Below are 14,906 nucleotides of genomic sequence, written 5' to 3'. Positions count from 1 at the left end.
GATGTTAAAATTAGTGTAAACTTGAAGTAAAAAGAAAAACAGGTGTGTTTTTGTTGTTACGACATATGTTACTATGTTATAATGTTACTATGACAACGAAAACTGTAAAAATGATACATGAAACAGAAGAAACATGAATATGTTTAAGCTTTTTACAGCATATCTGTGCACTATGGGTAATTTCATCAGTTTTAGTGGCAAAAAGGAATTTCCTTTTTGTCCTTGGTATTTGATAAAGAAAACATCAAATCAAATAAAACAAAACGAACGACCTTTGTTTAGCAGTTGGTCAAATTCGTTGTCTGTGTGTGTAGTATTGGAATCGGTTTTGTGTTCTGTTGTTTTTGGTTATTTTTGAACTACATATCATATTTAAGTAAATAAAAAATTAACAAAAATGTAATGAATAATGAAAAAAGTAAGTACTTTTCAGATCGATAACTGGTATTGAATTTTTTTAGAGGAAAATACATACAACTGAGAGAACCTTTAATTAACTTTATTCATCAAAATGAATTTTGAAAGAGCTTTTACGATGCTGGCTTTATTTGGCCATGTTTAGACTTCTTCTTTGATTGGCTTCTTTGTTGGTATTCTTGATATTGTCAGTAGTGAAGTGGAGGAGAGAACTCAATAAAGAGCGCGTCAAAAGGCTGTTTACAAGGCTGCTCCTTTTAACGTATCAGCAGACAAATTAGGAAATTAAGTTCATTCAGGTTTTCAACTGAAAATAATAAAATTTGACACTGTTTTTCAAAAATGGTCACTGTATAAATAGCTCTTATAAATAAGTAGAAATTTTTTCGTTAACCCTTTCGTGCCCGCATTAAATTGGGTAGGGCTGAAACTGTTTTTTATGACATAGTATTGTTGGTTGAGCCTTAGATATGAACTACATAGTATAAATTTCAAACGTCATTGATTTCTGGTTTGACAATTATGAAATGTTGCTTATAAACGTTTGCAAAGTTTTCTAACCATAACTAAAAAACAATTTTTGAGATTTTCATTAATAAATTTTGTAACCTACACACTTTGGTTTAAAGAAAAACTTAATTTATTCTGTTTATTTTTTAAAACCTAGCTGAACGAATTTTAGCAACATTTATGTTGCGCACATATGTCACAACGAAAAGATTCTTAAAACTAATTTGATCCAAAGTGATTGTATGATATTCCGCGTTTTGCCCTCACAATATTTTAAGTTGTCATTTTAAAACAAACAAAAAACATGATTTATAAACCAAATTGTCAATGTAGCTCATAGGCAATATCTGGCATGAAAGGGTTAACACGAATATTTAAAATCAATTAAATTTTTCCAATAAAATCACAAATTGAGAAGTGACCTCTTTAGACCCTTTGGCAGTCAAGCGTTATAATTTTTTTTCTTTTGTGCAAAAGTAATGGAGCTTATATTAAAAAATCATGTTTTTATTAATCCAATTATTTGGTTATTTTTAACTTTTGCTAGATAACTGGGTCAAATTACTAAAACTGCTAGCATTTGTATCATATTTCTTTTACCGTTTATTAATTTTTTTCTTCTAGATACAAAAATTCAAGCTGGCTTATATGCCAATCCTTATCTAAGTAATTTCTAATTCTAATTTAAAATAAGAAAAACGTAATATTTTATTAAATATTCACTACATACTTTGTGCTGTTTTGTTTCCTTGTCAACAAATAATTATTCATATGTATTTTCTTCGAAACTGCAAACAGATTTATGACATAATGTAAATGTTTGCCATTCATTTTATTGCCATTGGGAATTATATAACGCATTGAACATGTACGTATATATGTACATATGTATATATGCATCAGTTTATTTCACTTAAAAAGTAAAATATTTAACCAACCTAATTCCTTTGACAGGTAATATGGAAAATAATTTATTTTAAAAAGTTATATTGTACATAGCACTCACATATTTTTGGCAAAACCTTCGTTCGAGCTTCTCCTCTACTTTGTAGTGTCTGTCTTGATGTTTTCACACAAGCGGAGGGACATAGAAACTAATGACGCCTCCGAACAGAGGGTCAAGATTGGGCGATTTAGCGCCAATTTGGCGATATTTTTTTTGATATTTGCGCGTAAAAATTTAGAATATCGCCTTGGCCGATTTTGAGCGATTTTTTCCCTTAAAATAAATTTTTTGTATGCTGCCATGTAAATTGGTCGAAACATATGAAAATTGCATATATCGATTTTGAGTAGATTAGCTTAAATAGTTATGTACTAATTTATCGCAGTTTTCGTATTTCAGTAATGATTTGAAAAATTTTCAACGGAATTGGTGAAGGGACTACAGAGATATAGCATTTCATCATAAGGGGGCGGTGCCACGTAGATTTTCCATGCATACAACAGGGAGTCGGTAACGTCGATAACTATGTTTAACCGGAGATTATTGTTAACCAGACATTGAGTAACCGGCCCTAAGACTAACGATATACTGCAGCACTCAAGATCTGTTTCATAGGGCAATGATGGAAACATATCTACTAGTGTATCAAAATATGTGAGAGCATGAATTATTAGCAGCCGTATGCATTTTTTGAATGCACTTCTGAAGTGACAAATCGCGACCTTTAAATGATTTTTAAAAAATCTATAAAAATAGGCAATAATATTTCTCATAAATAGGAAGAAAATTAGAGGGTAGGGTTTTGAAATTAAAAAAAAACAAATTTTTTTCGATGGGACCCTAATATATATAGCTAATGGGCGCATTTCCCCCGCCTCCCTTGCGTCCACCTCCAACAAAGCTTGTTAGCCACTTAAACCCACCTCTGACAACTGTTTCACCCGTAGCTGTCACGGGTGGGACGTGCTTCACTGTTGAATTATTCTTATCTAACTATGTGGAAATGAAAATGCAATTGTGGTAAACATTTGCAATGAATTTCTAACATTATGTAACAAACACCTGATGCAACCTCAACTTCTGTAATTAAATATAACAACTTTTAGCTTTTTTTGTCACGGGTGAGACAAGGCCAATACGGCTTAATAATAACTCATAATATAGATAAAGCATTCACACAATTTTACTAAAAGCAGCTAAGTTCTACTATACAATTTTCTACCAAACACTTGAATTATGGATCGCAAATTATTTGACAGTACTTTAAACTCGTGCATAATATTTACTTAGAACTTGATTTGCAATCGTAAACAAAGGTAATAAAAATTCATTTAAAGCTTTAGCTTGTTAATTTTTGGTTGATTTATTAATTATTAATTTTTACAAATGGCTCATTCCACGGTAATCGATACCGAATGAAACGAAAATAAACCGAATAATTTGACTGTATTATTTCCAATAAGTAAGAGTAAATAAATCTAACCTTCAAGACTGAAAGCCAAAATTCCAAAATTTATCTCAAAATCAGATATTTTTTTTACTTTAGGTTATACCATTTACAAACCCATATGATAGGTTAATTTTTTTTTCAAAATTTACAAGACTGATTTTCGTAGTCTATTATCTTTTTTGCATTGTTACGCCGTCAGTGGAGAGAACAATTCGTTAGCATTGTAACGGCGTAATTTTCAAATTTTTACGGGCAAGTACTAAATATTTTATTATACTGGGTGGCGCCGAATGAGCTATATGGTTTGAATTCTTTATAACAGTTTTTTTTTTTCTCTATGCCAACGGGATCCACGCCTGGAAATGACCTGCCAGCAGCGTTGCCGAATGCTTTTGCTGAAAAATCGTAATTTTACCTTGAAAAAATCGTAATTTCGTCCAAAAAAAAACCTAAAATTTTTGGTTATGATACTGGGTGGCGCCGAATGAGTTATATGGTTTGAATTCTTTTTAACAGTTTCCTTTGGGGATATTTGAGAGAAAGAGTGTACGGTAACAAACCAAGAACCATTCTTCAACTCCAAACCAACATTCGAAATGAAATCATGGCCATTACACCCGAAATTCTGCGAAAAGTTATGGAAAATATGCTAAAAAGAGCACGTATGTGCGAAGCAGAAAATGGACATCACTTACAGGATATCATTTTTCAAAGCTAATTGCAAAAAATTCCCCAGTAATAAACTGTATTCAAAAAAAAAAATTATAATAATCGCATAAATAACAAGTAAGAAAGTCTAAGTTCGGGCGGAGCCGAACATTAAATACCCGGCGCAAGTATTAAATATACGTTTTTTACCTTTCCGAAAGCTACCGCTACATGGTAAGCCGGGGTGTATCAATTTTGAGTAAATTAGCGTCCTTAAATTTCGAAATATTGAAGTTTCAAGCATTTCTGAAATTTACCGTTATATGAAAAGCGGCCGTAATTTTAGTCCGATTTCAATAATTTTCAAAGTTTTGCTTCTGTGTGGCAAGTGTAATAACCACACCGAGTTTGGTACAAATTGGTAGAACGGTTACCGATATACATATATGTGATCATAAGTGGGCGGTGCCACGCCCGTTTTCCAAAATTTTACCATAAGCGTATTTCTTGGTAAAGAATTGTTGCAAGCGTCAATTTTGAATAAATTAGCTTTAATATTTACTGATTTATCGAAGATTTTGTATTTCTCTAAATTACCGTTATATGGGATGTGGGCGTGGTTATTGTCCGATTTTAAAAATTTTCGGCCATTTAGTATGCTGTACCAAGGCCAACATCTGTGCCAAGTTTGGAAGAAATTGGTGCACCGGTTACCAAGGTATACACATGTAACCATAAGTGGGCGTGGCTGCGCCCATTTTCCAAAAATTTATAATATTCTTATTTTTCGTCTGAAAATTATTGTAAATATCAATTTTGAATGAATTATCTTCAGTAGTTTCTAAAATATCGCAGTTTTCGTACTTCTGGAAATTACCGTTATATGGGAGGTGGGCGTGGTTACAGTCCGATTTCGCCCATTTTCAATACCATCCGTCCTACGCCAGAAGGAAGTGTACGTACCAAGTTTCGTTAAGATATCTCAATTTTTACTCGAGTTATCGTGTGCACAGACGGACGGACGTACGGGCGGACGGACGGACAGACAGTCACCGCTTAATCGATTTCTCTTTTCATTCTGATCATTTATGTATACATTTGTCTATATCTATCTCGATTCGTTTTGCCTGTTACAAACAACCGTTATGTGAACAAAGTTATAATACCCTTGTGCACAAGTGCGCTCGGGTATAAAAAAGTTATAAACCATTTAAACCATATAGCTCATTCGGCGCCACCCTGTACATTGAAGCAAAGCATATTTTAATGTCACTCCCGTCACAAAATACACAAAATAGTTATTTTTTGAAGTAAAACACATCTTGGACAGTGTAAAAAAGCTGACGAAAGTAACGCTATGACACAGGGGAATATGTGCGAATTGCTTTTAAGTATTTATTTACTTTTACAATCGAGATAAAGAGTCCGATCAGAATATTGTATGTGTTCGTAAAATCCGATTTTTTGAGAAATAAAGTTAGTTTAGTTGTCTAATAATGTGTATTTATGTAATAATGCTCAACTTGTCACACCCCTCACAAAGTCAAGCCACACCCGTCACAGTTGAATTTGGAACATATAATCTATAATTTCCAATAGAGGTAAGCAACTTTGACGTAAATGTTGAAAATGTTTACTTAACTATACAGCGAACTATTTAAAACCATAAGCAGACGACATAATTAACAGGAAACTCTGACACAAGTAAGTAGTAGCTAATTTGGTTTGCGTACTCGTCATACCCGTCACAGTGACTAAAATTCAGATAACTCGTTCGGATAAATTTTTTTTTTTTTGATTTTTTTTCTAGGCATTGTGTATATCTCGGAAACCTATTAGAAAATACTCATTTTAAAGAATTTTATATTACAGTTTAAGAAAAATTAAGCCTTAAAATGTGAGTTGAAATGTCACACCCGTCACCGTGGAATGAGCCAAATGTTTTATCCACACGTTTGTTAGTTTTATAGTAAAAACATTTTTTGCACTAAGGTTCAGTTTCTCATGGAACCTCCCATATGTAAAAATGCACTAATGAAAATTTCTTACTAATCCTAAATCTCTTTATTTACATAATATATATATGTATATATTTTCCGAAATAAAATGTCAGTAATAGATACATTGAATTACAAATCAAAAAATGTTAATCACCACGAGAGTATTATTTGTTCAAAAATTTCGATAATAGAGATACGCAAAATAACTATGCAATTATAATAGCATTCGATTTTTCACAGGCTTTAAATTGGTCGAGCTGCAGGTTGCCATTAAATTCGTTTTCAACTTTGATTTTCATTCCCAGTTCTTCTCCTCTTTGGCTTCAAGAGCTCCCGACAACAGCAAGCACTTGATTTTTTCGCCGCAATCCTTTTCATTCCATCATATCAGCAACAGCGTTAGTGCATGCAGTATGCGACCAGCAGTGTCAACAAAGTCGCAATGCTGGAATTGGCATAATTGGTTGCTGAATTGGTCGCTCTCAGCAAGGCGGAACTTTCGGCCAGCTCAATATTCGATACTGACCGTCGCGCATAGTAATTGCCTGGCAATCTCATTATATCCGGCTGCTTGCCCGGACTGAGTGGCGCCAATGCAACTGAACCCTCTGGAATTTCTATTGGCGGTAAGGGGGTATTGAGCGGCGCCAATCGTACGCCAGTTTCCAAATTGCTGACCGATGCAAGGGCTACAGTACTGGCCATTGTCGTTGTTGTCGTCACTGGTATGCTGGTGCTTGTTGCAGATGTGGCTATGTCTGTGACACCCGCAGTTGGTGGCGGAGAAGCTGGTGCGGGTGTCGTTTCAGCCGGCGCTGGAGCGGGATAGCAGGCAATCTTTTCCACTTCAATAGTTTTTGTACTGTCAGCAGGATCTGGCTCAGGTACACGCACCGGTACGCATATAATTCCACCAGGTGCTGGCGGTTGCTCTGGCGTGGCGGCCGCACCAGGAGCGGGCGCGGGAACTGCATTACCAGTTGGTGCGGGTGCGCCGCCAACAACTGAAGCTGCATCACCAGTGCTGGGAGCAGGTGCGGCATTGAGTGCAGGAGCAGCAACTGCAGCAGTGATTGCTGCACCTGTAGCTGCAGCGCCCACAGCGGCTGCTGTATTGACACCGCTACCTGCAGCTGACGTGTCGAAGGGGGCAAGTTGGGGTGCGCCATCTGAACTGGGTGCGACTGGTTGTGTCGCTGCTGCTGCTGCATTGGGCGGTGGTGCATAATTTTGTGGCATGCTGGGCTGAGCAGCGGCAGCGGCAGGTGCTGCTGCGTTAGTATTGATGACAGTCGTACCGGAACCAGCATCCGCAGTTGTCACTGAACCTGGTGGGCCATTATTAATGATGATGATGCGGTCGTCTCCACCAGAGGCTGGCGGAGCGCTGCCACCACTGCTGTAACCGCCTCCAGCAGGAACGCGTTCGACAACTCTGGTTTGTGAAGGTGTTAGTGCGTAGCCGAGTAGAGCGCCACCAAGAGCGCCAGCAGCCAGACCTGAGCCTGTGGGATAAAAAAGAGGTGGGGTTGAAAGTTAAAATAAAATTTAAACAGCGTCGGAATTAAAATGAAACATTTTTTGCATGCATCTATATATTGGGACGGAATTAACGAGATGGAATGAAGGAAGTAAATAAAAGGAGATGGAGTAAAAGAAGTGGAGGCGAGTGGAGTGGCCTGAAAAGGAGTGGAATGGGACGGATGGAACGGAGTGAAATGAAATAGAATCGATCGGAATGAAGTGAAATAGAATGGAATCGATTGAAATTGAAGGCAGTGGAATGAAATAAAAAAAATTAATTAAATGTATTGAAAGGAATGGAATGTAGGGAATAAAACAGAGTCGAGTGAAGTAAAACGAAACGAAATGGTTTGGAATGGAATGAAAATAATGAAATAGAATGGATTGGATGTAAATGAAATGGACATGGAATGGAGTTACGAAAGTAAAATTCAAAATAATTGGATGGACCGAAAAGTAAGCGAGCGGAGTCCAGTAAAATGAATTGGAATGGATTCGCTTCGATTGGAATGAACAACAGTGAAATGAAATGGAGTGGAATGTAGGGAACAGAATGGAATGAAGTTGAGTTTAATTGAGTGAAATGTAGTGTAGGGCATATGTAATGATATCGCATGAAATGGAATGAAATGAATTCGAATGAAGTAGACTGACAAGTTTGGAATGGAATGAGCAAAAATGGGCTAGAGGAAGTGGAATTAATTCAAACTGAATGTAAATGACGAATGAGGGAATGAAATAATAAGGAATCGAATGGAAGGAATGGAAAAGTAAGAGAATGAAATGGATTGGAAGTAATGGAATGTATTGGAATCAAAGGAAATGGAAGCATTATGGATTTAAATTAGGGCTCGAGAAATAACTAATGCTATACCCAGACGAAGCCGAATTCGGGCTTTAAAGTTAGATTGATCTAAAGGGAATAAGGTTATGAGTTGTGCACTTAGCCATATACACACAGTTTAAATAATATTTTCTTTTATTTAATCACACCAATTTACTAACCGAATCCAAGTCCCGATGATGACTTAACCGGCGCTTGTGGATAGTATGTGGCACCGGCCGGCAGCGATGAACCTGCTGGTAGGAAGGTAGCTCCTGCGGGCACTGCTGCTGCTGCCGGATAGTAACTAGCACCGGCAGGTACTGCACCATGCGATGGATAATAAGTAGCTCCTGCAGGAACATGACCAGCTGGATGGTAACTAGCACCAGCAGGCAAAGCACCAGCGGAAGGATAATAAGTGGCACCGGACGGAATGCCGCCGGGTGCGTGATATGTCGCACCGGCTGGCACCGAAGAGTGATACGTCGCACCAGCTGGCACTGACGAGTGGTATGTCGCGCCGGCTGGCAAATGTGATGGCGAATTATAATATGTAGCGCCAGCTGGTAAGCTCTGTTGTGGATAACTGGATTGTACGCCCTGGACATTAGTACGCTGTATGGGCGTATGTGAACCGCTGCCAAAGCCGCCACCGCCACCAAATCCGCCTGTAGAATTTACGCGTGGCCGATAAGTCTGTGCGGGTGTCACTGCACCACGATATGCTGTATTAGATGCCGCAGCATTGCTGGCTGGTGCGCTGGGATTGTAAGTCTGGGCTGGTGTCATTGAGGCGCGATTGCCTGTATTAGTTGCGGCTGCATAGTTTGGAGGCGGTGCATTTGGTTTGTAAGCAGACGACGAGCTGATAGGTGCTGAAGCAACAGGTGCAGTAGCTCTGTAGGATGGTGGTGGCTCGTGTATGTTTGTGCGTGCACCGCCCACTGTATTCGCGGGCGAATATGCCGGAGGTGGGCCTTGTGATTTGGGTACATTCCAACCGATGGGCGAGGCGGTGGCAGCGGGACGTGACTGCGAGTGACTTGTTGCAGAACTTTGCGGTTTTGGCGGTGACGAATGGTAACCGCCACCATAGCTTAGCTTTGTTGCATCTGAATGGGAATAGGAGGGATGCGAAGCAGACGACGATGAATGCGAATTGTAGCCTCCATGCGATGTGGAAGAGGTACGGCGTGCCGAATATGAACCGCTGCTGCTGGAGCTGCGACGACCACTGCTACTGTAAATACGTTTTGCATCCACGAAGAGGCAATTCGATAACAGCAGGCATACGGTGACAATACCAAATACCCGCAGACGTGTTGGATTCATTTTGATTTTCTTCGACACAATGCGACGGTGTAGCATATGCTACGTCTATATGGTTTTGCTGTAAATAAAAAAATCATAATAATTGGATGAGTGGAACAACACAATAACATAAAATTATTTGTAAACAAGGAGAAAGGCGTTTTTGCAAAGAGTGCTGTTGTGATGGGTAGCCCTAAAAAATGTATACGCCGTTAATAACCTTAGCGGTATACAGACGACAGTTGCTGTTGGTGCAACGGACGCAAGCCGGAACAGGGCTGACGCCAGTTGGAAATAAAGTGAAGTAAAATACCCCAAAAGTGAATTGTCTCAACATTTTTTGAAGAGTTCATACAATGTTGAGTTTCTTCATTAGCCCTATGACCTTTTTTAATCCAAAAGCCTATGTGTTCCCCATACCATGACCCTTGTTCTAAAAACTGGAAAAGTCAAACAAAAATTGTTCAAAAAAAACTGTTTTATTTTTTTATATTCTTAGTTCACGTCCACTTAGATTTGTATAAAAAATATTTTTGATCTGACCAAGATTTTTAAACCTCTACAACATGAAATATGAAGGAGGTGAATAAAAAATGTTAGCTGTGGGAAACACCTTGTATCAATAAACCTGTAACGAAAAAAAAGACGTTTCCAAATACCTTATTTTTAATTAAATTTCTTTTTTGCAGTTGAGTGCCGCACACAAGAATAAACATTTTTCGACCATACATACACAAAAGTGAAGATATATTCAAATGTAATCTAATATAATAAAATATCGATAATAAAATCGATGAAAAATTCGATAAAAATTTCGATAGCAAAATCAGTAATAATATGGGTAGCAAGATCTATTAGAAACTCGATAAACCATATCGATAAAAATATCCATAACAAAATCGATAACAAATATCGACAACATAACCGATAAAAAAATCCATAACAAAATCGGTAAATATCGATAACAAAATCGATTACAAAATCGATAAATATGGATTAATAAATCGGTAAATAACGATAAAAAAATCGATAAATATCGATAGCATAATCGGTAACAAAATCGATAAATATCGACATCAATATCGATAAAAATATATATAAAAAATCCATAAAAATATCGCTAAAAATATCCATAACAAAATCGATAAAAAATATCGATAACAAAATCGATCAAAAATCGCTTAGAAAACCGACAAATAACAACAATATCGATAACAAAACCAATAACTATATCGATAAAAAATATCGATAACAAAATCCATAAAAATATCGATAACAAAACCGATAAAAATATCGATTATTATATCGATAAGTCCCGAGAATCCCGAAAATCTCTAAAATCCAAAACAGTTTACAGATTGAGTCTCTGTGTCTCCATCTATGTATGTATATCCTTTCCTCTATAATTACCTTTAATTTAATCTTTCTTCCTCTATCTTCATCTTCACTTTTATCGGTATCCTCATCTTCATCTTTTCGTTTATATTTATCTTTGTTTTTACTTTTATGTTTATAATTTTCTTCATCTACATATTCCCCTTCACCTTTGCTTTATATAAGTAAAGTGTTTAAATTTGCCATGATCTTCATTTTTATCATCACGTATCATTCATTTATCTTTACGTATCTTTGTTTTATTTTTATTTTTGCCTTTGCCTTTATTCTTTTCTTTATCTATGTACGTACTCATCTATACTTTCATTCTTGTATTGGTCCTTTTCTAAGTGTTATTCTTTAACCTTTTATTAACAAGTTTTTGTTAAAATATCACAATGTACATACACTCAAGAAGCACTTGTTTCAGCCCCAACCATTTCCGTTGCACCATTTTCGGTGCATCATTTCCGTTGCCCCATTGCCTTGCACCATTTCCGTGTGCAATTTCCGTTGAATTCGCCAATTCACTCCCAACCAACCAACCGCCGCTAAAGAAGTTACACTTCAATAAATAGCCGTGTTTTGTAGATGCAGTTAAAGAAAATATGCACATGAAAAGTCCCGATTTTTTTTTTATTCAAAAAATGTGTAATATTCCAAAAGCGATGACACTTTTACCCGACAATTGTTTGCTTATCAGGGGGATCGGGAACGTAAGTAGGTCATAAAGCATTTCCAGTAGTTCTGGAGACACTATTGCATTTGCTTATTTACATACATACACATACACCTACATATGTATGTATGTATTTCCCTTGTGCTTAAAATTTATTTAGTAGTTTTGTCGCTTGTCACTCATAATTAAGATGAGTAGATTTAAAAACAAACAGGCCGTGTCGTCTATTTGCGCTCAAAAAGTGCGCATTGGAATTTACAGGAGGCTTCAATTTACTAAATTACGCTCTTTATTTATGTATATGTATTTACATGTATAAATTTGTAACTTTAGACATTTTCTGTGATGAAATTTGCCACTTTTACTTGTGTTGATTTTATGACAGATAAGCGCCCATGAAATTATCAAAATGGCGAATGATGGGATGATGAATAACAAAGGGATGAGCAGGTACTTCGTAAAGCGGCTGAAAATACGATTTATATACATATTTACATATTAATATACATACATACATATATCAAGCTACTAAAAACACAAATATTAAGATCTTGATTTCGTTGAGTTATGACAAAAACAAGTTTTAGAATATACACGTAAAACCTTCACTGTAATAAAAACAGTATTCCTCGCAATAGCAGTGTTGTACTTGTTCACTAATTTCCTTTGCGAATATTATTTGTGTTGTAAATTAAAGCACAAAATATGTATGAATTAATTATCTACTTTGCATTTTCTATTGAATTTACTGTATGTACATAAAATGGTTTGAACAAAATTAAAATAACATTTACTCAGTTACCGACTAACTATCATCATTTGCTTTGTACATTGTTTATTACCTACCAGTATTTGCAACTCAGTGACGACAAACAATTGATGCGTCATCGCTGAATCATTGCATTTTCAACAAGGCGATCAGATGGTGTGATTAACATTGATATTCAACTCCAGTTGGCATCAATAAAATTGCTTGAGATATACACGATTATGATTCGAAGCATAAAAAAATGTGCGCCAGATGAGATTAGAACTGTTGATCTCAGATTTGCTTAACGAGCGATTACTCGAAATCTAATCGCATTATCACTGTACGAAATCTATGTCAAGTGAAACCGGTTTATCTAGCTCTTAATTTTAAAACCTGGAACCGGTTTTTTTTCAAATTGCAATTTTTCGAACAACTCAAGAACAGGTTTTGAACAAAAAAAAATGCGAATAATCGAACACCCTATTACACACCAATGCCGCGTATGGAATTCCATTGATTAAGTGCGTAGAGATTGATCTCCATTTGGATATACCCGTGTAAGATTAGTAGCAACTAATTAATGCCCCATTATACCCCAAGGGGACTAATTACGGAATACTCTTTTCAGAAATTAGTCGTAAAATTTTTCAGTCAAAATTTGAGTTTGAGGTTATTTCAATTATTTTAAAAGTATAAATTTTACAATTTGGGTGCACGAGTTGGTTACAAAATAAGATACCATTCAAATGCAAATCAAAGCATTAGGATGAGTTCAAATTTTTTTGTTTTGGTATGTAAATTTCTGAGCTTTTTATAAGTATTTATGTAACATACACAAACTGATATAATAGACAACATTATTATTTATTAACAGCGCGTGAAAGCGCGAAAATCAATTTCCCCTTTTAATTAAGTATGTTCATCTGCCGGCTGCGTGGATCAGTGTTGCCATTGAGAATTTTCATAAAGTCGCAGAAAAAGGGGTTATTGACTAAAAAAGAGTCACCATATTATTTTTGCTTTTCTTTACCAGTAAAACAATAAATCCGTTGAAACAGGTTTGCAAGCATAAACACAAATCTAGTTGCTGCAAGGAGAAGAGTAGCATTTCCTTTAAAAGTTTTTAGGTGTTGCATTTTTTCGTACTTATAGAAGGAAATATTTTTTAATAGCATGGTTTTGTTAAGATTTCTAAAAAATCTCTGAAAAGGGGCAAAAATCGCACATTATTTTGAAAAATTAAAATTTTCAAAAAAGTCGGGTCAAAGGGTATGGCGCTTAAAACGGGATCAAATTGCCCCTTTAGTCGCACAATGGCAACACTGGCGTGGCTTTGTCTGCCATTCAACAACTCTTATGCACTCGAAGTTTCGGTCGAGTGGTTATTTAAATGTGTCAGTGATTAATGAGGCTGCGGCGGAAAGCATAAGTGCCCATGAGCAGTGCTCAACATTAACAGGTACGTGAGACGTCAATCGAAGGTTTTATAGTGTTATGTGCAAAAAAAAATAAATTCGTTGCACAGACGAAATCAAATACTTATGCAGATTAAACTGAACTTATGTTTGCAAAATTGGATGTACATTAGGTTGGTCCAAAAATGCATGTGAAAAAGTAAAGTCGGAATTTTTATGCTCTCACACCCTAGGATTGTTCTATACCGAAGAAAAATAAACCCTTATTTTTTTATTTTGAAATCAAAAGATATTTAAAGGTCGCTCAAAGCGCCTAAAATTTTCCATGTATTTTATATGGGGGAAAAAGAACTTTTCGTAGAAATGGTATAGAATAGTTAAGAATCAATATTTTTCTACCAGAAAACTCTGTTTATCTGCAGAAGATTCCCAATAATAATACCCAGTTGTTTATTTAGCCATTTTTTCATCGCAACTATAATTTATGGGTCCTCCAAAAACCCACAAAAACCTCGAAAAATGCAATGGGGCGACCAATAAAAAATCGTTAGTATTAAAAAATGGTTAAATAAACAATTGGGTATTATTATTGAAAATCTCCTGAAGAGAACCAGGGTACTCCGATCGAAAACTATTGATTTTCAAGAATTCTATACCCTTTCTACGAAAAATTTTATTTTTCCCATATAAAAATACATGGAAAACTTTGAGCGCTTTGAGCGACCTCTAAATGTTTTTTGATTTGAAAAAGATAAATTGGGGTATACTTTTTTCGATATAGAACAATCCTAGGGGGTGAGAGCATTATAATTCCGACTTTACTGGTTTTGAGCCACCCTAATGTACCTAGATTTCCGTATATGCTGGTACGTACATACATATGTATGTAAGTATATTTTTGGGTACGCATAACACTGTGCGACAGCCGAAACCAGCCCGGACTTTGCTGATATTTTCCGAAAGTATACAAATTTTGCAAAGGTATACAGATTTGAAGAAGTTAGCTCCTATTTTTATTTTATGGCCTACTAAAGTTTTCATGTCCCAGCCTAAGT

At 36.1% G+C, this 14,906-nt stretch overlaps 1 protein-coding gene across 1 annotated transcript; it reads right to left on the bottom strand.

Moving 5' to 3' along the window:
* Positions 1–6,020: 6,020 nt before the first annotated feature.
* LOC118740566 (flocculation protein FLO11-like) lies at positions 6,021–9,711 on the bottom strand. The gene is made up of 2 exons (XM_036472158.1): positions 8,501–9,711; positions 6,021–7,476 (listed from the first exon to the last, which is right to left on the bottom strand). Exons 1-2 carry the CDS (start codon positions 9,687–9,689, stop codon positions 6,371–6,373), a joined length of 2,295 nt encoding a protein of 764 aa, XP_036328051.1. The 5' UTR covers positions 9,690–9,711; the 3' UTR covers positions 6,021–6,370.
* Between the last annotated feature and the right edge of the window lie 5,195 nt (positions 9,712–14,906).

This window comes from Rhagoletis pomonella, unplaced genomic scaffold, assembly GCF_013731165.1.
Source record: "Rhagoletis pomonella isolate Grant_MI unplaced genomic scaffold, Rhpom_1.0 Rhpom_scaffold_00006, whole genome shotgun sequence".
Taxonomy (NCBI): Eukaryota; Metazoa; Arthropoda; class Insecta; order Diptera; family Tephritidae; genus Rhagoletis; species Rhagoletis pomonella.
The sequence above is the reverse complement of the archived record's forward strand: the minus strand, read 5'-3'. Positions and strand labels throughout refer to the sequence as shown.